The following is a 27,592-nucleotide window of genomic DNA, read 5'->3' as shown; positions in this document are numbered from 1 at the left end:
TTATATAATTATTTTGCAACCGACCGTTCGTGGTGACCTTAACCTTTCCCTCTGGAATCAGTTCCGAAGTGAACTCTGTACCTTCCTGGATGCTGTTTACAGCTGCTTTTCTGTAAATGGGTCATGGAGAAAGCCCAGTCCATTGACCTGGGTGCAAGGCTTTCTGTCCGATGAATACATTACCGAAGGCTTCGATATTTCTTTATTTATTTTTGCTCTTCTGCATCTCAAGATAACTTCGGCACTTGGGCGGACGCACTTTGCATTTATCGCGCCCACGAGGCTCGGCTTACTTTTCGCATTAGAAAACCAACCCTTTAACACATTTGCCGCCCACGAAATTCCGACCTTTTCGTCATCCATCGTGTCTGACACTTCGGCTTTCTGTCAAATTTTACCGCAAACGCCAGGAGGTAGGCGTCAAACAGAGCGTGTCATCTGACCACCTACGGGGTTGGTATTAGTATTGCCGCTGTGCACGGAATCGTCACTGGAAACCATAATGACCTGGAAGATTGTCCTCTAGTAGAAAGACGACGTCTCGGACTCTTCGACTGCATTTCTCTGGCTTCAGCACGATGGTGTTCCTGGATCCGTACGTTCTTTGGTTCATCGTCGCTTCGGTATCTGGGGGTCCCATAGCAGTTCCTGCCTCACCGCAAAAGGTAAAGTATACAGATCATTCATTTTATTGTTTCAAAGTGACTTTGCTGATTCTAGTTATACATACAATTAAGATTGCTAATTTGTCATCCTAAACTCATACATTGGAGGAACAACATTAAAACGCTTCAGTTTGAAACATAAGTAAAGTAAAACATCAATACTTTTTATATCGCTGAAAGTCTTTTAATTTTCATAAATGGATCATTACTTCTGAAGTTCAAAGTTTCCAGGTTGGCAAAACAAGCTCGCAAACTGTTTGCCAGCTTGTTTGATGTAAAAATAAATGACAATTCGATTTATTGAATTCTTTTGATGACATCAAAGTTTTAAATGATTTTGCAATTCGATCATTTTAGTTTTAATTTTTCTGTATTTAATAACTTCTGCATCTTTTATCTTTTGAAGACTGTTTTACATTTCGGGAAGAACGGAAATGCTAAATATCAGTAGAAGTTTCGGCGAATCGACCACTAGTTCCTTAGGAAGATCGTTCCCCCAAATGCTCCATTTGGTTGGCCTACAGACAGCCCATCAATAACGGCGATCACTAAGGCCAAACATTGTTAGCTCAGACTAATAAGATGCGATTTGTTTCATATAGGGTGAGTCAGCAAAGGAAAATTAGTTGATCTCTCTAAGCGCATAAAACCTTGTCAAAGAGAATTGTATTCGCCGGATCGCTACGCGTGAAATAAAGATGTATTTAATAAAGTAAACAGATAAACAAATAAACAAACAAATTCATGTTTTGTTATTTACAAAATAACCAGATTAGTTTTACAATGAACAGAGTCAACTGCAGCATTCGTATTAGAATTCTGTGTCTACAATTCTATAAAGGAGATCTCGAGGATGCATTGTAGTGAGCTAAATACTCTTTTTAACTTAAGATCAGTTTGAGGTTATCACTCGGATAACTTATCCAACCGCGCACACTTTCAATTGCTATTGAGTCCTCACTGTTTATCACAAAGGTTATAAAGGAAAGGATTAATATTTTAAGTGGGTTAAAGATTTTCGTGCTGTTTGTGTTTTTCGCATATCGAATGTGTTCTGTCACGAAAAGCGACTTTTGGTACTTCATCAAATTGATTGATTTCATTAAACGTGTAGAGCTTCATTTAAAACCATCCAAATCACAAAGCCAACGCAGATAAGATTTTAAAAGCAAAACTGCTTTACCCTTTGACCCTCTTTTAGAGAACGTAGAGAAACATACGGAACTGTGATGTCAGTTTTCGTTTCCTGTTGGAAGCAATGAACTCCGTGGTCGGTGAGTTCCGTCATTTGACACTTTCCCGTTATCGCTTGAACCATCCAGACCTCAAGGTCTTTGTCGCAGCTTCCATCTTCAGTTCAATGACCAGCAGTTGGGGCCCTTCTAGGGAGCGAGTCATTGAGTTATGAGAGAAAATACTCTCGAGGCAATGAAAGTAAAGTTGAGCGAATCACATAATAAACGTAATTAAACCGAATTTTAATATGCTACACTTATGAAAATGATCTGCAAAATTGTGTGTCATTTGATGGTTAGGAACAAATGAGAACATTTAACCAACATTTTTACAAATTATTTTTGCAGTTTTTTTCACTTTTTGCAAATATTTGCTTTCATATTTGGAACATTGGAATGAATGGACTCAGAGAGAGAGAGAGAGAGAGAGAGAGAGAGGGAGAGAGAGAGAGAGAGAGAGTTTAATTTATGCAAGTTTTGAGACTGATTTTCTATATTTTTAAAACATTTTAAATTTCTCCTCAGTCTTTCGTGATCAAGTACCAAGAGGAGAATCGAGTGATTCCAGTTACCATTCAGCTGGATTATAATCGACAGGTGAGTCTTTTTTTCGTTTTCCAAACTTTATTTTCTTTAATAACTTCGATTTAATCAGTTGAGAATTTTTGGTAACTGCCTGTATTCTTTAATAAATGTGGCTCAATAGTCCAGATAAAGCCTCACTCGACCTTTGGTGGTGGTTTTGTATAAAACAATCATTTCTGTTCATTTTTCTTTCTTTTTTTTTTTAACTCCCCAAAATTTACAGAACGTCAGCCAGTCTCGAGTTTCTAAGCAATTTCTTGTATTGACTCCCAATATGACAAGAAAGAAATGCTTAAAGATCGTACCATCTTTTTGTTATCATTAAAAGTGAACCGGTTTATGCAAGAAATTCCCTTTATTTGAAGTGCCTTGGTAATTTTTACGCAAGTCTAATTATGTAAGTCTCTTCATATGGTATCATTGTATCATGTATACACCCCTTGAATGATGCATATCAGGAATATGATGATGATTATGATGTCTAGTATGGACATCGAGAACAAGTGAAGAAACGAAGTGGATTGGCCAAAAACTGTTTAAAGCGAACCTAAAACGATTAGTAGTTTAACATCGTTCTACTTGTCAGTCGATGCCCTATTCAACTGATGTCCAAAATGTCATTTTTGTAAGCTTTGTCAAGGCCATGCGAAGAATATTAAACACCTACTTCATACGTCATTCTTGTCATTCTCTTAACTGTAAACGCCTTTTTTTTTATTGTAACTGTATCCCTAAATGTATAAAATGATTGTAAATATGAAATGAGTTATATAATATTTAAATTACTTCCAAATGGAACCACAGAAATTTGATTAACTCTCACATTTTCGTCAGCATTTAATTACATCTACATTAAACTAAAAACAAGTCAAATTTTCACTTTTGTGAAAATAACTTGCCTTGAAGTCCACTTTAGTAAACCGTAAAGCCAAAAGTGGAAATATGGTAATTTAAATTTTATAACGTAGTCAACTTTTACAGTATCATAAATTAGCGCACAAGATTCTTTAAAGTAAGAACTTGAACATCTCGTACAGAGTTGGCAGGGCTTTTGCTCGGGGAAACTCGGGTTTTTTTTTATCCCGCAAAGCAGACAAATCGACCATTAGAACACAAGCAATTCACAGACATAATAACACTGGCCTCAATGCCTGAGTTGCTTTGTTCGTAAATCCAAATAAACCAATCAACGGCAATTTTGAGGTATTTTAGAATTATATTTACTGAAAATATGCTGATTTTTTTCCTAAGAAAGGACACTATCCGAATTACAATGCTGGAAATTACAACAAACCTTGGAGAATACCATGTTCAGCCCCACAATATCACTTACTGAATAGGAAGGATACCAACTGGCGCATGGAAGGCTTTATGTATTTCAAAGCCTTCCCTCCATCAGAATTTTATCGTTATGTTGCAAGTAAAAGAAATAATGCATGTAGAAGTAGGCTTGTGTGAGAAGCAAGTGATTTGTTCATATAATGAGCGCTCACTTCGCTAAAATGAGTTCTCAAATCACTATCAACCTGATGCATCCAACATGGTGCACAGTCTACACTACATGAGAAAGACTTCTAGAGTTCTGTCACAAGAGTTTGAAAATAGGACCAGATCGGATATCTGCGCGAATGTATGCTAAAGCAGGGGTCTCAAACTAAAATGCAGCAAAGGGCCAGTCAATTAAATGTACATCAGAGCAAGGCGTAGTCAATATTATTCTGTGAATCAAAACATAAACTAAAGAAAGAAAGGCTCTAACAAAGGTCCTTTTGTTGCCAGGCCTTTACGACTGACGTAAACAGTTACACCACCATTTAAATTTTAAATGTATAATTATTTTTATTTTTAAATTTTAAAAGTATAACAAGTTTAGAAAATATAAGTTCAATTACATTTTATTCATACTTTAAGCAAATTATTTAAATACATAATTTTGACTTACAAAAATAAAGATTTTTATCTACGAGTCCTTTTTTTAATTTGATTTTGATCCTGAAACTTGACATGTTTTCCTCTGTACTAAAATGTCAATATCTGCTTTTTCGTTTCTTGTTGCAATATGAAGTATTGCATTTAATCTAGATTCTTTTATCCGTGAGCGGAACTTTGACTTATTAAGGTTCTACTAAGGCGGCAGAGGTGGAGGAATTTTTGAGTCTTTAGAGAAAGCAACTGACACAATGATAAAGGAAAAGTTAGTCCTTGTTGGGGATCTAAATAGCAGAGTAGGAAATGATTGTGAGACATATAAAAATATTTTGGGAAAATTTGGAGAAAAGAGCAAAGCTAATAATAATGGCAAATATCTGTTGGATTTCTGCTCAGGACATGGACTGGTTATTACTAACACCATGTTCCAACATAAAAATGTGCACAAATTCACATGGAGAGAAGAGGAAAGGAATAAGAAAAGTCTCATTGACTATGTTATTGTTGATAGTGATGTTTTCTCCCTGGTGCAGGACACCAGAGTGTACAGAGGATTTGAAATTGGAAGTGATCACTATTTAGTGTTGAGCAGGATAAAATTGAATTTCATATTGAAAAGAATAACATGTAAGAAAGTTCTGAAGCGAATAAAAGTTGAGCAGCTCTCAAATGTGAACTGTAGACTAAAATACACAAAGATTATTGAAGAAAAAATGAAAGAGTTTGAGAACAGGAACCAAACCTTAGAGATTCAGTGGCAAGCCCTGAAGAAAACCCTGATTCATTCAGCCAGAGAGGCATGTGGTGAGGTTGTCTGCAAGGATAGAAAAATCAGAGCTCCATGGTGGACACAAGAAGTTAAAGAGGCGGTGAAGGAAAAGAAGAAAGCATATCAAAAGTTCCTGGCAAATAAGTCAGCGTGTGCTCTTAGAGGATACAGAGACAAATGTAAGAAAGCTAAACACTTTGTAAAACTAGCTAAACAACAGTCATTGGAGGACTTTGGAAAGAACATAGAAAATAAATATCAAGAAGGTGGTAAGATATTCTGGAAGTTGTTGAAGAAGCTTAGAAATGGAGGAAAGAGTGCTGTAAAAGGAGTTAGAGATGATAAAGGTGACATGAAAACGGGAGAAAAAGATATCTTTGAAGTATGGAGTAATTACTTCGAAAAATTGCCAAATGAAACAAGCAGTGATAGCACAGTGGTAAAAACCACTCAACAGGCATACAGTCAGGAATACATATCCATACTTGAAGTAGAAAAATCCATCAAAGGCTTGAAATGTGGAAAGGCAGCAGGAGTAGATGATATTCGACCAGAAATGCTGAAATATAGTGGTATAAAAGTTTTACAGTGATTAGTTCAGAAAGCCTAGACAGAGTGACGAATTCCCGATGATTGGAGTAGAGCTCTAATGGTACCCATATATAAAAAGGGAAATAAAACTGAATGTCAGAATTGCAGAGGCATTTCCCTACTGAGTGTTCCTGGCAAGAGTTATGCAAGTATACTTGAGAAATGGTTGAGAAGAATTGTGGAAGAAACGCTTGATGAAGAACAAGCTGGATTCAGGCCAAATAGAGGCTGTCAGGATCAGATCTTCACTTTACGACAAATAGTTGAGAAAGCATAGGAATATAACAAAGATCTGTATTTAAGTTTTGTCGATTTGGAAAAGGCATATGACAAGGTGCCAAGAGAGAAGTTATTCAATACGCTACAGTTATATAGTGTCAATGGGGCATTATATCTAGCCATACTTAGTCTTTATTTGAGATGTAAGTCAGCAGTTAGAATTGAAGGAAGTACAAGAAGATGGTTTAATGTTAAATCTGGTAATGGACAAAAAATGGAAATGAGTGACACGTTTCGATTAATATGGCGTTGGTCCTCCGTGGACGTCTAGTACAGCCTACCCGTATTCTCCTGTTGAGTTCCAATGCTTAGAACTCAACAGGAGGAATATTATACTATTCTTCCGACAGATCAATTCGCCTTTGTTTTTTGGAGTTGGAAAACGTTGCCTGAGAGCATGCTCCAAAATGTCCTACAGGATTTAAGTCTGGCGATTGGGATGGCCATGGCAGACAAGACACCTCACCGTCATGTTCCACAAACCACTGGGTGATCACATTTGTTCGACGAATGGGAGCATTTTCCTGATGAAACGTGGCTGGCTGCGTAGGAAAAAAGTGTGTCAACATGGGATGAAGATGATCATTTATGATTGAAAGATAACGTGCAACATCCACTTTGCCTTCTAATACAAGCGGAATCAAACTTTGCCATGAGAATGCGTCCCAGACCATTACAGAACTACTAAAACCTTTCGCAGTTGGAAACATGCACTCTGGATGGTAAGCTTCCTTCAGCTGACGCCACACACATATTCGTCCGTTTGCAACAAAGCGTATGAACGTGGATTCATAGGACGTCCCTCCACTGTTGCGTAGTTTACTGCCTGTGATCTTTGTACCAATGGACTCGACGACCTGTTTTGATGGGAGTGATCAGATGCTTGTGTAAGGCAACCCAACCGTGATATCCAGATCTGTATAGATCCTGGCCAAGAGTTTTGGGTTTCTCACGACCGGTGTTGAATTTTTCGCTCAGAAGTAGCTTCCCTATTTTTCGTGGTGCAGCGCACTTATGCTCGAATGTCCCTCTCTTTCGCTGACGATGTTTGCCCTGTCGACTGCCATGCTGACATAACTTGAAAGACTATTCCTCGACTAACATGTGTGGTTTCAGCTGTTCTGGTCAAGATGCACTTGCCAGCCTGGCTCCAACAATCACGTCCCTTTCAAAGTCACTGAGGTTCTCTCTGGATTCCATTCTAACATGCAATAAACGGCCTCCATTTGGTTTGGCTTAATACATAGGTCCCTAGGAATGTAGGGAGTGCATTTGCACATCAACTGCATCTGTGTTTCGTGCATTGTAGACTGCATTGCAACTACTGATAACGCGACCCAATAGCTCAGTGTTACCATTTTTTTTGTCCATTACCTGTATATGGATAAGTCCATTTTGCCTCTTTACAAGGCCTACCACACTGTGCAGCTGTATTCAGATTTTGTCTACTGGGTTCCATTGGAATTAGGAAGCTAAGGAGAGTTACATAGATGATTATGGAACTTAGATTATGAAGACAGATTGAGGGTATGTGGGCTGCAGACACTGGATGAGCAGGAGAAAGAGGGATAATATTAGTGACAGTAGCGCACCCAGAGGGGGACCAGGGTCCCCCCCAAAGAAAAAGGAAAAAAACACTAGAAAAGTTTCCAAAAATCTTTTCCTAATTAAAATTCATTTTTTTATTTATGTTGTGTCTTCTATTTCTATGCTACTTACGAATTAGCGATCATTGCAGATGATCAGTCACAGGTCGTATGCGATGCGTAGTGTGTATTCTCAAATCGTCTATTCAACTCGGCCCCCCCCCCCCCCCCCCCCACAAGATTAAATCTTGAGTGCGCTACTGATGAGTAAAGTGTATAAAGTTCTGAGAGGATGTTTTAAGATGTCGTCTGATGAAAATTTTCGTTATATCAAAAGTGATAAAAGAACACGGGGGCATCCATAGAAGGTAAATGTGCGTGTGCGGTTGACAAAGGGAACGAGAGGTAGATTTTTCTCTCACACGAAGTGAGCGAGTGGAACAGTTTGGCCCATTGAAGTAATGCGGTCATGAAGCTTGAATGAGTTTAAGCGAAAGTATGAACAGTCGGTGTGGGAGATATAGGGCCTCCGTTGGTGGGGTTTGGAGGTCTCTGGTGATGACGACGATAATAATAATAATAATAATAATAATAATAATAATTAATATTTCACATGACCACTTCTGTAACCACAGTTCAGACGTCTTTAATAGATTATATATTTCAATGAAGCTTGCCTAGTTCTGCTTGTCTGGTTTAAACCAATCCTGCCTAATAAAAATTATTTAATTACGAATGCGGTTCGAAAGTTTATTCAGAGATACAATTTTGATGCGATTTGTTTTATCCTCTTTTCAGGCAGAATATGTCATTAATCTCGCTCCCGATGATCCTCAACAGTCTGTAACCTTTTACGATTTCAAGCACGTGAGTACATATTTCTACAGTTAAATTTTTGATTTTTATTTTCAATGAACTTTTCGAAATGAACATTTCTGTCTTTTTAACTGTTTTGCTGACGTCTTCTTCAAAACAGTTAAAAAGAAGTTGGTAGGGCTGTTGTTGGTGTTTGTGACTCTAGTACGAGGTGGTCTGAAAAGTTCTCGGCCTCGACCATAGATGGCAACACTATGGGCAAGTTTTTTTTTTTCTAAGTTGATACATCTGTCCTAAGCATCCATGTGAAATTGCAAGTCATTCTATCAAGTAGTTTGTTTTATACAGCTGTCTGAAGCAAAAGTGTAGTCTGTATCACTTGAAATGGATAAAATTGAGCATCGTGAGGTTATAAAATTCTTTATAAAAGAAGGTTTAACGCCAAAAGAAATTCAATCGAAGTTCATAAAAGTTTATGGGCACTTTTCTCCTCCGATTTCGACAATTAAGAAATGGACTGCCAAGTTTAAAAGTGACCTTGACGATGATCCACGTGAAGAACGTCCAAAAAGTGTAACAGCACCAGAAATCATTGATCAAGTGCACGATATGGTACTGGATGACCGGCGAGTCAAAGTGCGTGAAATTGCTGAGACTATAGGCATTTCTAAAGAACGTGTAAGATATATTTTGCATGAAAGAATTGCAAATGAAAAAGCTTTGAGCAAGATGGGTGCCGCGCTTGCTCACAGAAGATCAAAAACGCACTGGCATGAAATTCTCTGAACAGTGCTTGGAGCGTTTCAACAAGAATAAAACTGATTTTGTGCTTCCATTTATTACTATGGATGAGACTTGAATTCACCATTACATACCAGAATCCAAACAGCAGTCAAAACAGTGCAAAGAAGCTGATTGTTCAGCGCCAAAGAAGACAAATTCAGTTCCATCAGCAGGAAAGGTCATGACATCGGTGTTTTGGAACGATAAAGGCATTTTGTTTATTAATTAGCGTGAAAAGGATAAAATAATAACCACGGAATACTTTTTCGATCTTTTAACCAGACTAGAACGAAAATATTCGTGAGAAAAGACCCGGTTTGCAGAAGAAAAAAATACTTTTTCATGAGGACAATGGGAAAATTAACGGATCCATGCACTATGAATTGTTGGAACATCCACCCTATTCCCCAGATTAGGCTCCCCCTGACTTCTATCTCTTCCCCAAACTAAAACTCTTCATCACTGGTCAGCGTTTTTCTTCGAATCAAGAAATGATTGCAGTTGTAGAGGGGTATTTTGCAGATCTTACTGAGAACCACTACAGGGACGGGATAATGGCGCTGGAGCATCGCTGGAATAAACGTATTAGTCTTAAGGGACATTATGTTGAAAAATAAAAATAATTTTGAAATTATAAATTCATTTATTCATTGTTAGGCCGAGAACGTTTCAGACCACCCTCGTATTTCCTCAGCCATCATTTGACTGCTGAAAGAAAGTGGCTTTGATCGGTGAGGGAGAGAACAACATCGTCTCGAAATACCAGAAAACTTTATCGAGATCACGTGATTTTCATTTCATTGCAAGAATTCTTGCGCTAACAATTAACGACGTATTTTACTTTCTTTAGAGGGTGGTCGCTTTCAAGTTTCTTCGAGAGAAACAATGCTTTTTGGACAGGATGAAGCACGAAACATTGGACAGCGAAAAGCAAATTCTGGAACGCCTTCAGGTGAGTGTGTTTGTCGAAGTTCAAAGATAGTTGTAGTCTCTTTTTAATTTTAAGAATTTTTTTTATACAAATACTCATATCAGTACAGTATTATCAAAGTTAGGAATTGAGCATTATGAACTCTTTTTTTTTTTGTTAAGTTTATATTACGCAGAGAGAATCTGCAGTTCAAAGTCCGAAGAGAAGATTTATTTGAATCGACGAATCAAATTACAGAAGATGAAGATTTATACGACAAATCACAGAATCAAATTTCTGACTATTTTAATGCCTGAAATTTAAAACAAATCCCTTATGTCCGATTTTATTTTCATTTGATTATTAAATATTTATTTTCATAAATAATTTAGTGGGCATGATGCAAAGGTGGTAAGTTTTTTTTTTTTTTTTTTTAACTCATGTAAACTTTCACTCACATGTAGATGAAAATCCATTCAATGGGTAGAATGGACTTCGAGGAATCGTAGCCGTGGTTGTTTTCAATTACGGCCAAAACAACTAATGCAGTACGAGAGCAAATTGAAAAGTCCTTATATAAGTTCTTCAGATCTTAGGCAGATCTCTCTAATCAAAGTGCATCGTCAAGGAGAATCACGGATTGTGTAATGTAGTGCGAACTGGACCCGCCCAATGGATCTTGGGCTCCATGGGGACATCAGGTGATAAATATATCAATCTTTTAATGCCGCTTATTCCCTGAAGATCTAGCTTTCTGAAAATTGATTGGCGACCATCTTCGACTTCGTTAAATAAATGACAATTACCATCATCACCACATGTTCGTAATATTTGCTAGTATCTTGTTCTGATGTTGAATTTTAAAAAAGCCATTTTTTCCCCAGAGAAAAATTCAACTCCCCCCTCACCACCACCCGCAAAAGATCAATTAATTTTGGAACTAATTAAAAGAAAAAAAAAATTGTCTACTGGTGATCGATCGAAATGGCGTTTCTTCTGCCAGTGTGACGTCATCATGCAGATTATTCCAATGCTAAACGGTCACCTCAAGTGTTATTATTATTATTATTATTATTATTATTATTATTATTATTTTATTTTTTACAAATAATGATGTTAATAGTGTCCAATCCTCAACTTCTCTTGGCGAACTTCGTTAGTAGGTATTTACATGGATACTGATCGAACGAGGATATGCTGGCAGTTTTCCAACCTAACTGCATTCTTATTGGCTTAAATCCAAATGCAATGACAATACGAAATGAAATGCCATGCCGACGGAGACGTCGCCTGGTTATACAAGGCCCTTTGCATCAGAGAACCAGGGAGAACAATGAAAATTCAGTTACAACAAGTATTCAGTTATATTGAAGAAGTGTCAATAAAAAGTAAGTGTACTCATAGAAGAATTAGAGAAGATGCAAGAAATAAAAGTCTCATTGACTGTGTTATAGTTCATATTTTCCCACGGGGTTTTCATTTTTGTTTCATTGCAATTTCCCATTTATGACTTGGTTCAGGACGCAAGAGTATACAGTGGATTTGAAATATGAAATGACCACCATTTAGTATCGAAAAGAAACTGCCTAGTGGACTTAGGAAATTAAAGAGGCAGTCATTGAAAAGAAGATTGCTTTCGTAGCAAGTAGGACAGCACGTGCTCTGTTTGACAGAATACCGAGATAAATGTAAGAAAATGAAGAAATCTATAAAAGCCTTGATAAAACTTCGATATATATATATAATTACGTAACACCTCCAGGGAATGCAAAGACTCATCAAGGGAGGACACCTACTCTACAAATCTCCGTCTCCACCAATTGCAACTACTTTCATCATCTACACCAATGCCATCTACCACCGACCACCACCAGTAGTATTTTCACAGACAATCACAAACATCCATGCCCATGGCGGGATTCAAACCCGCAGCCTTTTAGCTGGAGAGCGGATACGCTAACCACTCGGCCAGCCAGGCCGGCACGGTAAAGATGGTAAATATACTGCATGCTCTTGAAGGTTAGAAATGAGGAACGAGTACTGTAAAGGAAACCAGAGATGATAAGGGTGACACTACAAACTGAAGACAGACCAGCTCGAGGAAAAGGGAAAACCGTCACAAATTACTGAGGCCCAACAGTCCAGAAAGGTGCTAGAATGCCCTGTGATCGGTCGTGAACGAAGAAAACGATATCCTATATGTTTGGAATTCCAGGGTTGAATTCTAGATGATTAGAGCAGAGCTGTTCATAGTTCCCATCTGTAAAAAGGGAACTATGCGAAAAAGGGAGAAACGCTGCAATTACATGGTGTAAAATCGAACATTATACGGAGCAATAATCTATATTTAAGTTATAATTCAATAGTCAGAATTGAAGAAGACTCAGAAAGCTGGTTTTAATGTAAAATTAGTGAGATAATGAATGCGCTTTATATCCACTGTTGTTCATTATTTGTTATGAAAGAAAGCGCATTAGGCATGATATCAATGTGAGATGTGTTAATCTCAGCTCATTACTTCATTCAGATGATGTTAGGGTCTTAAATAGATTCAGCGTGCAATCTTCAGAACTCGCTACCCAAAATGAGTAACAAATTGGACATGAAAATCAGCAGTAAAAATACAAAGACGTGAAAACAGGAATGCACCTGAAAATATCAGTTGAATGGGAGAGGTAGAGAACAAGTAATATGGCCACAATTTTTAGTTACGATTGGAATTTAAATATGAACAATAGAAGAAGATAGTCTGTTATCATGAGTAGTTAAGTGGATAAAGTTTTATGGAATAAGAGAGAGATTAGTCAAAACACTATACTAGCTGTATACAAGACAGCGTTCAAACCAATTTTAACTTATGGATCTCAGAGTTATACATAAGACAGTTGATAAGCGACTGGAGACCACAGATATGAGTATTTTGAGAAAGGTTAGGAGAATGAAGAGAGAGCATCAAAGGTAGTATCACATTAAAAATGAAAATATTTGGAAAGAACTTGCGATTGTTAGGATACAGGAATGTGTTAGTAGATCTAATCTCAGGTGGTATGGTCACTTAAACAGAATTGGACAGAAAAGATTAGCAACACAGGTGCTTGATGCCAAGATTGGTGGTAAAGACTCAAAGGAAGACCAAGATCTTAGTGTGTTGATGCAATGAAAAGTGCCTCAGTAGACTGAAATATAAGATCTCTGTTCTATGAGGGAACATTATATGATTATGTTGAATGTTTTCTTCCAAGATAATCACGTCTCCTAAGAAAATCAAAAACGTGAGCGAATAGAGGGACTGAAAATAACTTGTAAGTTGTAACTCCAAAAATTCAAACTCATCAATAAGGACAGACGATTCCTTTTGCTCGGATGTTAAACCATGAAAATTTTGATGAAGTCATCTTTTACTTGTCAGAAAGAAATAATCAGATTGATTGTTATTCTTCGTAATGACACCATTTTCTTTTTTTGAAGTATTTTAGTTTATATACTCGTATTTCAGAGTGTTCACTTAATAGTTTTATTCATAGCTCGCCTGGTTTATCTTTGAACTGAATTTATTCTGCTTATTAGCACCAGAAGGTTGTTCCTCGTTGGCCAATGGTCACTCTGATGTCCAGTAACGCAAGTCTTTCCACAGATCACGTGTTTCGAATAGGTGGAGAGAGGATAGCTCGGTTCTGCAGAGGAATGATCACCTCTCTCATCCTCGGTAGCCAACTCTCGCCGCTCCGTAAGTATATCTTCTTTTTGAGTAACTGTACATACAGACACGGTTATAATGGTGAAAAGAGATCTTTTACATTTACAGAACTGTTGTCAGAGGACTACTGGCCGGAGTCCAAAGCAATGCTTGGACTCCAGCCAGCGAATGATCCCTCTCGATCATGTGATCCGCGCCCCACGAACAGGGTATTAATTACACACGAATCACGTTATCAAGAACATATTTAACCTTTAAATTTTAACACTGCCTTTCAAATATCTGAAAATTTGTTTTTTTTTTTAAATAATTTTATTGTTATTCTTCTTCCTAACATGGATTTTAGGCCATGTGGCATGTTCCGGTCTCATTCCATCTGTTTCTTGGTCTTCCTATTCTTATTTTCCCACTTATTTTGTATCTGTATAATATTTTTGGTAGTCTGCTGTTGTCAATTCGATTTAGGACAGTGTTTCTCAATCTTTTTTGGATCATGCCCCACATCAACGTCTCAAAGATCTTGATGCCGCACCTCAACGTCTCAAAGATTTTGATGCCCCCTCTCTAGCATAATAGTCAGCCAAGTTCTGAAAAAGTGTAATATAAATATGTACATGCACGTTTTCTAATTTCCCCCCAAAATATTCAAATTGCCCTCCTGTGGGGCGTACGCTCTACGTTGAGAAACACCGATTTAGGTGTTCTATCCATTTTTGTTCATACTGTCTTATGTAGTAATTAATTGGTTTTATATTCAGGGATTGTAAAATTTCTTCATTTGTTATATGGTCCCATCTGTTTATCCATCTGTTTTTCTGAGGAACATCATTTCTGCTGTTTGAATTCGTTTTTCATCTTTCCTTTTTATGGACCATAAAAAGGAAATATGATCTTGTTTCACCTTAAGATGTTCCACATGATCTTGTTTCGCCTTCGTATAGTAAAGTTGGTTTTGACAACATATTATAATCTGCTTTTAGTGTGTTGTTGTACTAGTAATGACTTAAATATACTATTTATTATGCCATTTATTTTGACGAAGTTTGATATTTTAGTGTCTATGTCTCTTTCTTCGTATGATAAATCACATCCCAAGTATTTGAAAGTATTTACTTGTTCTAATCTTTTATTATCTATCACTATTTTACTTCTTATTGGGTTTTTCTCCTTTGAATGCCATTATTTTTGTTTTTTCTTTGGATATTGTCATATTATATTATTTTGAGATATCATTTAATTATTTTAACGATCTTTGTAAATCATTTTCTGATGTAGCTAATACTATTTGATCATCTGAAAATAGTAGTATATCTATCTTCATTTGTGGGGTTATTTTTATTCCAATTGGATTATACTGTTTCCAGAAACAGAGGTGAGAGGGTACATCCTAGTCGTACTCCTCTTGATATATCTTTCCATTCTGAGATGTGTTCTAATTTAACTGATATTTTATTTCCTGTATATATTTCTTGAATGGATTGTGAAAGTTGGTTTGGTATATTTAAATCGGTTAATAATTTAAACAATTTTTGTCTACTAATTATGTCAAGGACTTTGTCAAGGGCTTGTGATAACGTAGTCGATTTCATAACTAATAAAAGCCACGTGTGTTTCTTTTTGAAATTCTCTTCTCTTTTCTATTAATAATTTTAGAGTAAAAATTAGATCTATGCAGGATAGGCCTTTTCGGAAACCATTTTGTTCTTTTAGTAGTTTTGTACTCTACAATACTCTTCGCTTTTAATATTCCTGCATATATTTTATATCCTGTATTTAGCAGACTAATTCTTCTATTAAAACCATACTGATTTTCAGATGTCTTTCATTAAATTTTTCACCTGCATTTTTGTATAGTTCTATATTTACATTGTTTTCTCCTTGTATTCTGTTAGGTCATTCTTTGTTTTATAAAATTTTATTTCATTGTTCTCATCTGATTTTAGAAATAGGCCACCCATTTTTCTAAATCTCTTGTTTGTAATTTTTATCTTTTCTTTTATTTCTTTATTCACCTATTTTATTACTTGATAGGCTTTGGGTTGTGGCTTAAATATACCCTTTTCTAGTTCTGTTACGAAATTGTTCCATCTCTCTCTATATTTTTTCCTTACTTCTTGTTTTGCAATTGCACTGTTTCTTTTATACTCCATTTCTGCTTCTGTTGTTTTGGAATTCAGCCATTTCTGGTAACTGTCATTTTTTTTGTTTTTATTATATTTTCTATTTCTTTGTTCCAGTCTCGTAGTCCTTTTTTTCTAACTTATTTGCGCTTTATTTCTAAGTTTTCTGTTGCTGCTTTTGTGAGAATTTGTTTCTAATTTTTCCATTCCTCTTCTGTGTCACTTGATTCATTTGTGGTGTCTGTGTTTTAAGTTTATGCATTTTTGATATTGTTGTCTAGCATGGAGATCATGCATTGAAGAAATTTTGGAACTCAGTTGATAAGAATTTTCAATTTTATGTATTTTTAGCCAGTTTGCTTTAAATCGAATTTTTGTTGATGCAATATAATAATCAGAGTTTAATTCGAAGCTTCGATATGCTCTAACGTCAAAAGTTAACTCCGCTAATTTAAAATTTTCGACAACGTAGTCAGTTACTGATTTTCGTCCTCTGGCTGACCAAGTATATTTATGTATTTCCTTGTATTTAAACACTGAATTCATTATTCTCATATTACTATAAATGACAAAATCTCGCAATCTGTGTGACCATTTTGATTACATATATCTTCGCGAAATTTACTATGTTTGTTTTGTATTTTTTGTTTCCTATTCTGGTATCGTTTTATTTCATTTTAGTTAGTTTATTTTTGGTTTGTTTATTAAGAATTGGTGAACTAAGTTGGTTTGAAGACATGGTACTACACTCTCTGTCCAAAAAGAAACCAAACGTTTCGAAAATAGAAGAAACTAGTGGCGCCACCTTCTGTATCTTTTTGTTCTCGAAAGCGGCAACCTTCATTAGTGTTGTGTCAACTGTTTATGACATTTGTTTCGTTAGAAGCCAAGTTATAGTGCCAAGAGTGACAATGTGTTTTGACGAACGGTCGGAAAATGAGTTTCAAACTGCGATTGACTTTTGTGTTAACCTTGGTAAAACTTTTACCGAAACGCATCAAATGCTTCAAAAAGCATACGGTGATGAATGCTTATCCCGTACTCAAGTTTACGAGTGGTTTAAGCAATTTCAAAGTGGTCGTGAGACGCTTCAGGACGACGAAAAGCCGGGACGTCCAAAAACTGGACTGAGCGAAGTTAACATCCAAAAAGTGCGCGATTTCATCAAAGAAAACCCGAAATCGTTCGTTTGATTGATTTAAGATCGATTGGGGATTCCAGAATCAACTGGGCACAGCATTTTGACCGAGAGTTTCGGCCTTCGTAAATTGAGTTCGCGATTTGTTCCCCACAAGTTGACCGACGACCAAAAAATGTATCGAATTGAACACTGCAAGGACCTCATTAAAACCGCTCATAAGGTCTGAAACTTCCTTGAAATGATCGCTACTGGTGACGAAACGTGGTATGAGCCCAAAACAAAGCGCCAGAGTGCTGAGTAGAGACCACCAGAAGAGGGGCATCCAAAAAAAAGTAGCTTGGATAAGTAATAAGTAAAGACAATGCTGATTTGTTTCTACGAGTACAAGGCATTATCCACAAAGAATTCGTTCCGCCTGGCCAAACGGTCAATGGTGAGTTTTATCTCAAAGTTTTGAAGCGATTGTTAGCGAGAATTCGTCGCGTACGGCATGAATATCGTGACGACCGACCGTTCGTCAAAACACACTGTCACTCTTGGTACTATAACCCGGCTTCTAATGAAACAAATGTCATAAACAGTTGACACAACACTAATGAAGGATGCCGCTTTCGAGAACAAAAAGATACAGCAGGTGGCGCCACTAGTTTCTTCTATTTTCGAAACGTTCGGTTTCTTTTTGTCTAGAGGGTGTAGAAATAACGTTTATTTTTCACGCATGCCAACTTTTATTTTCTTTTCCAGGGAGGATGCGACGAGACGCTAACCCACAGGGTCAATTCGCACATCATTCTTACGGTCATTACGGACAGCAGAGTAACAATTATGCCCACTACGGACACGAAACGATATCTAGTGGAAATTTAGGATCCAACGGGGGCATCACGAAACAACAGCATTATCAGGTGAGTTTAATAGAATGGAATGGAATGGAAGAGGGGTGTCTTTCAGCAGAATTCTCTTCCCAACAAAGCAGTGTTCACACATTGAAAAGAAAAAGTAATTCTCCTTCCCCACACTCGCGCTGGAGTTGATTGTAATCTATATGCTGTCAATGACACGTAAGAAAGATCGTTTAAACTTCGGAAGAGGTGTTATCATAATGCCATTATCAAAAGATTCCATGGTCCCAAATGGACAATATATCGGTAGATGGAAATATAAGGTTTGCTGTCTTAGCCAAGGAAGAAGACCAATGAAATTAATATCAAGGGACCAAAGGGTGCTTGAAAAGACGATACGGAAATGTTGACGTGGAGATTGTGAACCGAAAGTTCTACTAACATTTTATGAATTTAGATTAGTTGAAGGAGAGAAAGAAGAAATCGGGCATTGTAGAGCTGTGGAAGAAGAAACGTAGAAATGGAATCGTTCGGCATTGGGGAAATTGCCAAGGGCGCGGTTGTCAGAAATGCATCAATTGCAGAATATTTTACCAATTTATCGCAATTCTCACTATAAAAGGCGCTTAGATGCGAAATTACCAAGGATGCGCTAAAATCATAACCACGCCTCTGATCGGAAGTCTGTGAGGTGCAGCGGGGATTCCTTCTATATCCTTTTTTTGATCGGATAAGGATAGGTTTTATCGATTCGAACTTTAAACATAATGCCTGGAACAATAAATGCTGATAGATTAGCGGCCTGGTTTGACGAGTGGCCAAGACTGCGGGATCAAATCCTTCATGTTTGTGACTGTCTTCAAGTAGAAATGAATTTCATCGGTCGGTGGGAAACATCACCGAGTTGGTTTGAAAAAAATTCAATGTTCGATCTCTTGAGCAGGGATTCCTGATTATCTAAAAACAATAAAAAAAAAAGAACAAAAAAGATTCATAGATTACGGTAACAAAAATTAGAATTTATTTATGATTCGCATATATTTTGCTTGCTGTAACTTAAGTATCATTCAGGGAGATATAAAATAATTGGTTACCGTACTTAAAATATTAACACAAGAATGATTCAGACAGCATGAGTCATATTTGCATGCATCTCGGTCGCTACTGATTGAGCAGGAGACATTATTAAACTTCCAAGGAATGAAGTCAGATGAGTTTTGTAATTTAAGAAATTAATAATAAAAATAATAAGAAATAAAAATAAAAACCTTTTACGGCAATTACTCCTGGAATTTGAGGATAAGTATGCAGTCTGTTCGATTAAAATCAGGATCATGACGTAGTGTTTCACACATTTCAAGGAACAGGTGATCGAATTGAAGTCTAGTATAGTGTAACAGCTTTTACAGGTCACAAAGAATATTTCTTTTCTGCATCACCCGCCTCTGAACCCATGGCATGGCAATGTTTAAGAAACAGAAGGGGATGGGGGAGAGAAAAGCCAAATGCTTGTCTCCTACCGCCAGGTAACATAAAATTAATTCGTCTGATATTAATATTGTCATTTAATACTGAGTTTTTGCTTTTCTAATGACATTAACGTGATGTGAAGAAAGAAAACATTTTCGAATCCAAACAAACAAGGAGCATGTGTAGTTCAGTGGATGTAGCGTTTGTACCATGGTGCTAGACCTCACGAAGAAAGACTTCTTGGTTTCGAATCCAGTCGGCGACTAGAGGAAGTTTTTCTAAGCCTTTTTTCGACTTGTTCCCGAGTTAGTCGATCTATGGCACGGACAAGCGTTTTTTTTCTCCCCAAAACTCGAGTTTTTCGTCCCGTAACTCAAGAAAATCGACCGTAGAATTCACACTATTTCAGACATTAAATATATTGTGTTAGGGACCACGAGATGGCGGCTCTTGTTGAGTCGCCTGTCTTCACTGCGTGCCACTTAATTACTGAGTGCCTTGGGACAGGTATCTCTGATTGGGTACCAATGGAGACTGAACTGCCCACTCAGTCTCCAAAAGTTAGATAGGGCTAAACGGCCTCGCCCACTCCCTATACAGGAATAAAAGGAGTTAGCTTATTTTAATATTATTTATTTTTAACAAACAAGGAATGACAACACCCAAATTCCGCTGTGTTCCTTAAAGGGACCACAGAAATCTTTTGATTTTTTACCAGAGAAAAATCTTACACAGAGTCGTGTCAATTCTTACATCATTTCTACTATAATACATAATAGAACTAATTTAGAATACGATTGTATACACTGATGACATTACACATCCACGAGATGAAGAGAAAAGGATGATGGAGCAGTTTCACTTAACTCTCACACCACGAAAATGTTTGAGAATAGGTGTGAATATATTTCTTTATGTTTCATATTTAAACTCTTGTTTCTATATTATTAAATTATACTCATCACCATCATCATGCTATCAAGGATTTAGGCCTAGCATCGCCTGTTCCGGCCTTAGAAGTCATCGTTGAATCGTTTAAGAGGACGTCCTGGTTTTCTTTTTCCTAATGGCTTGTACTTTAAGGCTTGTTTTGGTAATCTTTGTTTTCATTCTTTGAACGTATTCCATCCATTTATGTTTATATTTTTTAATTTTTTCTATTACTGGTTCTTCGTTTAATTCTTTCGTAATTTCTTCATTTCTTTTGGAATCAAACAGGGTATACTTTGCAGTTTTTCTCATAAACTTCATTTCTGCTGTTATTGATCTTTGTTTGTCTTTTTGTTTTATTGTCCAGATTTCGCTTCCATACAATAAGACTGGTAGGGCTAATGTATTGTATACTTTTAGTCTGGTTTGTTTTTGAACTAGGTTTGGTTTAAATATAGAGTTAATTACACCTGTTATTTTTAAATATTTTGCAATTTTTACGTTTATATCTTTTTCATTTTCATATGTGATCATGCATCCTAGGTAGTTAAATGAATTCACCTGTTCTAAGATCTTGTTATCAATTACTATTTTAATTCTTGCTGGATCTTGTCCTTTAAAGGCCATAGTTTTTGATTTTTCTGTTGATATTATCATACCATAATCTTTGGCTATCTTATTTAGATCTAAAATAGCTTTCTGAAAGTTATCTTCAGAATTTGTAATTATCATTTGGTCGTCGGCAAAGAGGAGAGTGTCTAAGTTTACTTTAGAAGAAAGTTTAATTCCTTGATGTAAATTTTTATTCCATTTTATTATTATTATTTCATTTAAGTAGATATTAAAAAGAGTTACTGAGAGGGGACTTCCCTGTCGGACCCCTTGGTTTATCTCTTTCGTATATGATAGCTCGTGATTTAATGTTATTTGTATTTGATTATTTTCATATATACTTGTGATAGCTTTTAGGATATTATTTGGTATTTGTCTTTCTTTTAATATGTTAAATAATATATTTCTTTTAACTTTGTCAAATGCTTTTTCAAAGTCACTAAATGCAAGATGTGTTTCTAAATTATATTCTCTTCTTTTCTCTATTATTAATTTTAGGCAGAAGGCTGGGTCTATACATGATCGTCCTTTTCTAAATCCATTCTGTACTTCTAAAATAAAGTTTTCGGAATATTTCATTAATTTGCTATTTAAGATTCTGTTATATATTTTGTAACAGGAATTTAGTATGCTGATACCTCTATAGTTTTTAGGGTCATCTCTATTACCTTTCTTAAAGATAGGAATCACAATTGCTGTTTTCCATTCTATTGGGGGGGATACCAGTTGAATAAATTTATTTAAAAATAATAAGAGTCTTTCTTTGAATCTTGTTCCTGCGTATTTATATAGTTCTGAACCTTATTTATCTTCTCCAGGTGATTTTCCGTTTCTTGTTTCTTTCAGGCTGATTTCTAATTCTTCTTTAGTTATTTCCTTTTCATTTTCGTTAAGTGTTTGCCAATTGTCTTTTAAAAAATATTTGTCTGTCCACAATTCTGTGCAGTAGTTTAGAAAATCTTCTAATTTCAATTTGGCGTTTAATTTTATGTTTTCTTTGGTATCTGCATTTAATGTTTCTAAATCTTATATACATTGGGTCTTATTTTATATAAATCATGTTCTAAATTAGAAACAAATTTGTTCCATGATTCCCTATGTCTTTTTCTGACGTGTCCTTTAGCTATGGCTCTTAGTCTTTTATATTCTATTTCATCTTCTAATCTTTTACTCCTTAACTTAACCATTTGTGATAGGCTTCTTTTTTCATTTTGATTATTTCTTTGAATGTATCGTTCCAGTTAATTAAATTATAAAAATGATAAAACGCTCTAGATTTGACAATATAAATACATGACAAAAATCAATATTTTTGATAGAATTTGTTATTGAAATATTCAGACTACAAGTTTTTCACTTGTAGACTTTTGTCACAATGCAATTAGAAGACATAATTGCAATATGACAAAAGAAAAACAATGCAATTATACCTTTAGAAAATATAAAAAACTTTCCTTTTTCTGTTTTAAGATCTTATTCCTTTAATTGCTTTATATTTTTATGCAGTACAGACATGAAGGTCCCTCCAGTACTCCTGGGGAAAGGGTACCAGGACGAACAGAATTTGCAGGCACAGAAACCGTTCCTGGCCGAGTACCTAGTTTTGGGCTTTCCGGCCTTCCCGCAGTCCCTTCTGGATTCAATGGTGGCTTTGGAGGTGCAGAGAGATTTTCACTTCGTTCTAGTCAAGGAGGGGGTTATGAACTACATCAACCATTGTTTGGCAGCAGTCATGGAAGCGGAATCAGAGCCGAGGGCCAGTATATAACTGAATTAGGAAGGCCTTCATTTGTTAAAGTCGATGAGAAACGAGTTCCTGGTATTCCATCTGTTGGTGTTCGACAGCCTCCAGGAGTTGACATTCCTGGTGTTCTACCTCCGTCTGTTGGTGTTCCTGGTATTCTACAACCACCAAGAGTTGGCATCCCTGGAATTTTGCAACCAGGTATTGGTGTTCCAGGTGTGGGAATTCCAGGTATTGTGCAGCCTCAAATTGTTGGCATTCCTGGTATTCCACAACCATCAGGAGTTGGTGTCCCTGGTATATTGCAACCAGGAGTTGGCATCCCTGGTATTCCACAACCACCAGGAGTTCGTGTTCCTGGTATATTGCAACCAGGTGTTGGTGTACCTGGTATATTGCAACCAGGAGTTGGCATCCCTGGTATTCCACAACCACCAGGAGTTCGTGTTCCTGGTATATTGCAACCAGGTGTTGGTGTACCTGGTATATTGCAACCAGGAGTTGGCATCCCTGGTATTCCACAACCACCAGGAGTTCGTGTTCCTGGTATATTGCAACCTGGAGTTGGCATCCCTGGTATATTGCAACCAGGTGTTGGTGTACCTGGTATATTGCAACCAGGAGTTGGCATCCCTGGTATTCCACAACCACCAGGAGTTCGTGTTCCTGGTATATTGCAACCAGGTGTTGGTGTACCTGGTATATTGCAACCAGGAGTTGGTGTTCCTGGTATATTGCAACCAGGTGTTGGTGTACCTGGTATATTGCAACCAGGAGTTGGCATCCCTAGTATTCCACAACCACCAGGAGTTCGTGTTCCTGGTATATTGCAACCAGGTGTTGGCATTCCTAGTATTTTACAACCTTCAGGAGTTGGTGTGCCTGGTATATTGCAACCTGGAGTTGGCATCCCTGGTATTCCACAACCACCAGGAGTTGGGGTCCCTGGTATTTTGCAACCAGATGTTGGAGTCCCTGGTATTCCTCAACCACCACCAGGCATGGATATCCCTAGTATATTGCAACCAGGAGTTGGTGTCCCTAGTATATTGCAACCAGGAGTTGGTGTTCCTGGTATATTGCAACCAGGTGTTGGCATTCCTGGCATTTCACAACCTCCAGGAGTTGGCACCCCTGGTATTTGGCAACCAGGTGTTAGAGTCCCTGGTATTCCTCAACCACCACCAGGAGCAGGTATCCCTAGTATATTGCAACCAGGAGTTGGCATCCCTGGTATTCCACAACCACCAGGAGTTGGTGTTCCTGGTATATTGCAACCAGGTGTTGGTGTTCCTGGTATTATACAACCTTCAGGAGTTGGTGTACCTGGAATATTGCAACCTGGAGTTGGCATCCCTGGTATTCCACAACCACCAGGAGTTGGTGTCCCTGGGATATTGCAACCAGGTGTTGGAGTCCCTGGTATACTACAACCACCAGGTGTTGGCATTCCTGGCATTTCACAACCTCCAGGAGTTGGTGCCCCTAGTATTTTGCCACCAGGTGTTGGAGTCCCTGGTATTCCACAACAACCAGGTGTTGGCCCTCCTGGCATTCTACAGCCACCAGGAGTTGGCATTCCTGGTATTTTGCAACCAGGTGTTCGTGTTCCTGAAAGGCAGGTAATTCCATCTGAAGATGGTGTACTTTCTCAGACTCAGGTGCAAACTGGTTATGAAGGAACAGCAGCTGAAGCATCTGCATCTGGAAAACGACGTGGGCTTGGATCACAGACACAGGTCCAAGGTGGTTACAGTGGAAATGGATCTTTTTCTGCTCAAGCACAGTCTGGCTTTACAGGAGGTGCAACTCAGAGTCAGGTACGTGGGGGAAAAGAGGGTGGTTCCTCTGGATCTAGTTCTTTAGTGGAGAAACTTGGTTCTGCCCAGAGTCAGGTTCAAGTTGGACAGCCAAGTGGTGTTTCCAGCAGTAGTGCTCAAGGAAGATTTCTTGGTGGAGCTACACAAGTTCAAGCTCAGGGAGGTAAAACTAGTGGCAGTGCAAGTGCACAATCTCAGTCCCAAGGATTATCTTCTAGTCACACACAAGTAAATGTTGGTGGCGATCAAATTAGAGAATTGCAAAATGGATTCCAAGGAGGTGCTTCTGCATCATCAATGGGAGGATATTCCTCTGGACAGACTCAGACCCAGCTTCAGGGTGCTTATAATTCTGGAAGGACATATACAGCTACAGCTCAAGGAGGATTTGATTCATCAGGAAGTTTCCATGCTGAACCAACTTTAATAAGACCTGGAGTAATGAGACCAGGTGAACCAGGAGTATTGCAACCTGGAGTTTCTGGACAGTCACCAAGAGCTGTCCAAGAACCTGGACTATTTCCTCTTGGAGTACAATATCCACCTGGAAGATATCAGCCAGGAATAAGAGGGCAGTATTTACCAGGAACACAACTACAGCCACCAGGTCTACCAGGAGTTGCTCCACCTAGCATTCCAGGAATATCACATCTTGTACCAGGAGTTTCTGGAACACCAGGACTTAGAGGGATACCACAACCTAGCATTCCAGGAGTTCCAGGTATACCCCAACCAAGCATACCAGGTGTTGCTCCACCTAGCTTTCCAGGAATATCACAACCAAGCATACCAGGTGTTGCTCCACCTAGCTTTCCTGGAATATCACATCTTGTACCAGGAGTTCCAGGAATATCTCAACCAAGCATACCAGGTGTTGCTCCACCTAGCATTCCAGGAATACCACATCTTGTACCAGGAGTTTCTGGAATACCAGGAGTTCCAGGGATAGCACAACCAAGCATACCAGGTTTTACTCCACCTGGCATTCCAGGGATACCACAACCAAGCATACCAGGTGTTGCTCCACCTAGTATACCAGGAATACCACATCTTGTACCAGGAGTTCCAGGGATACCACAACCAACCATACCAGGTGTTGCTCCACCTAGCTTTCCTGGAATATCACATCTTGTACCAGGAGTTCCAGGAGTACCACAACCAACCATACCAGGTGTTGCTCCACCTAGCTTTCCTGGAATATCACATCTTGTACCAGGAGTTCCAGGAGTACCACAACCTCACATACCAGGAGTTCCAAGAATACCACAACCAATCATACCAGGTGTTGCTCCACCTAGAATTCCAGGAATACCACATCTTGTGCCAGGAGTTCCAGGGATACTACAACCAAGCATACCAGGTGTTGCTCCACCTAGTATACCAGGAATACCACATCTAGTACCAGGAGTTCCAGGGATACCACAACCTCACATACCAGGAGTTCCAGGAATACCACAACCAAGCATACCAGGTGTTGCTCCACCTAGAATTCCAGGAATACCACATCTTGTGCCAGGTGTTTCTGGAATACCAGGAGTTCCAGGGATACCACAACCAAGCATACCAGGTGTTGCTCCACCTAGTATACCAGGAATAGCACATCTTGTACCAGGAGTTCCAGGGATACCACAACCCAGCATGCCAGGAGTTCCAGGGATAATGCAACCTGGCGTTCCAGGAATACTGCGCCCCAGCATACCAGGAGTTCCAGCGTGGCAAGTGGGCATACCAGGTGTACCAGCAACATTTCCAGGAGTTCCAGGTGTATATCCAACCGCGTCGCCTGCTGTGCAACTTCCGTCTTGTTGCCAAGCTAAGCCGACGTCGACTGTTCGAACAAAAGAGAGGTGTTGTGGCCAAGATGATCATGAGCTGTCTTGTTGCCGCTCGTTCAGAGAGGACTTTGGAGATTTGGACTCAGTGGACTCTGGAGATGGAAGAACGTGCGTTATAAAAGCCACGTGCTACATTGTGTACAGATCAGACGGACGTGCACGAATATGCAAACCCAACCGAGCTAATGGATGCTAATTGTGATCAACCAGAACTCATTCATTCATCGTCATTCATCGAACTGTTTCTCATCCTTGGAATATCGTTTTTGTAGTTGTAGAAATAAAGTATTTCGACTTGTCTTTGAAAAGGCACATGCTTTTTATACCAGTTTAGTGATTCCTTGTGTATTCGGAAGAAATGATCTCCGTTTGTAGTAGGGCAGAGTTTGTAGGATGTCAAAGTCAAGAAATGAATGCAGGATTGCATACATTTCGGCACAGTCCATGCAAAACAATTCGGAAGAATTGTTTTGCATGGACATCTAAATCTCCTCTTCTATAACTCAAAGGGTTATAGAAGGGGAGATTTAGTTGATATTTGACATTGTTTCATCATACACTAAACGCTATATAACCAAGTCCTATATAAATTTAAATCTTATAATGAGAATGATCTCTAATTAAACATCTTTCAAGCTATTTTATTATTTTAAAATCAAATTCGGATTAAATTATTATTTTACTGGCCTCACTAATGAAAACTTACATACAAAATGTTGGAAACCTACTCCGCGTTAGTTCACGATGGAGCAATAGTTAGGCAATCCAGGATTTCTGATCTGGAGATCAAATGTATTTCTTTCAAGTCACTTCAGGCTGCCAGTAAGAAAGATGACAGTTTCACATGTGGAGGATATTTCTCTTTGGCATAAATATGTCTGTAAAACACTTTTTACAGACATATTCCAGTTTGATTTTGGGTAGAAGAAAAGAGATGCTCATCTACTCAATCGCCTAGTTCAGTGCATTCAATTTAGATATGTTTCGCCTGAAAATATGCGCTCAAAGATCTTTCCAGGGCCATATGGATAGCGGGATCACCAAAACGCTAATAACATTTTGTTATAAAGGATAAAATAAACTTTTTATTGCAACGTATATGGAGTAGAAAGCATAGTTGACAACGCTGTCCTGTTAGTAAGTTTGCTCAGCTTGTGTGAATTTTGTGTTTTGGGGAACATATTTTTTTGCTTGAGTACAAGCCTTATCACATTTTAGAGGAAGAATCATTAA

General features: G+C 37.9%; 1 protein-coding gene across 1 annotated transcript; it reads left to right on the top strand.

The window, feature by feature from the left end:
- The first annotated feature begins 288 nt into the window (after positions 1-288).
- On the top strand, positions 289-26,682 carry LOC150096898 (uncharacterized). Its single transcript, XM_090408215.1, has 7 exons — positions 289-665; positions 2,426-2,497; positions 8,438-8,506; positions 10,089-10,190; positions 13,716-13,875; positions 17,851-18,011; positions 22,467-26,682. Exons 1-7 carry the CDS (start codon positions 579-581, stop codon positions 26,553-26,555), a joined length of 4,740 nt encoding a protein of 1,579 aa, XP_090264341.1. The 5' UTR covers positions 289-578; the 3' UTR covers positions 26,556-26,682.
- Positions 26,683-27,592: the final 910 nt, after the last annotated feature.

The sequence above is a fragment of the Typopeltis vanoorti genome, chromosome 18, assembly GCF_054136105.1.
Source record: "Typopeltis vanoorti isolate ZY-2024b chromosome 18, IOZ_Tvanoo_1.0, whole genome shotgun sequence".
Lineage (NCBI taxonomy): Eukaryota > Metazoa > Arthropoda > Arachnida > Uropygi > Thelyphonidae > Typopeltis > Typopeltis vanoorti.
Note: the sequence above shows the minus strand (reverse complement) of the source record. Positions and strands in the feature narration are given on the sequence as shown.

Bases quoted from the DNA above. Each gene is read 5' to 3' on its own strand.
- LOC150096898 (XM_090408215.1), top strand. From the start codon at position 579: ATGGTGTTCCTGGATCCGTACGTTCTTTGGTTCATCGTCGCTTCGGTA. The intron at 666-2,425 runs GTAAAGTATACA...ATTTCTCCTCAG, and splicing joins TTCCTGCCTCACCGCAAAAG to TCTTTCGTGATCAAGTACCA. The intron at 8,507-10,088 runs GTGAGTACATAT...TACTTTCTTTAG, and splicing joins CCTTTTACGATTTCAAGCAC to AGGGTGGTCGCTTTCAAGTT.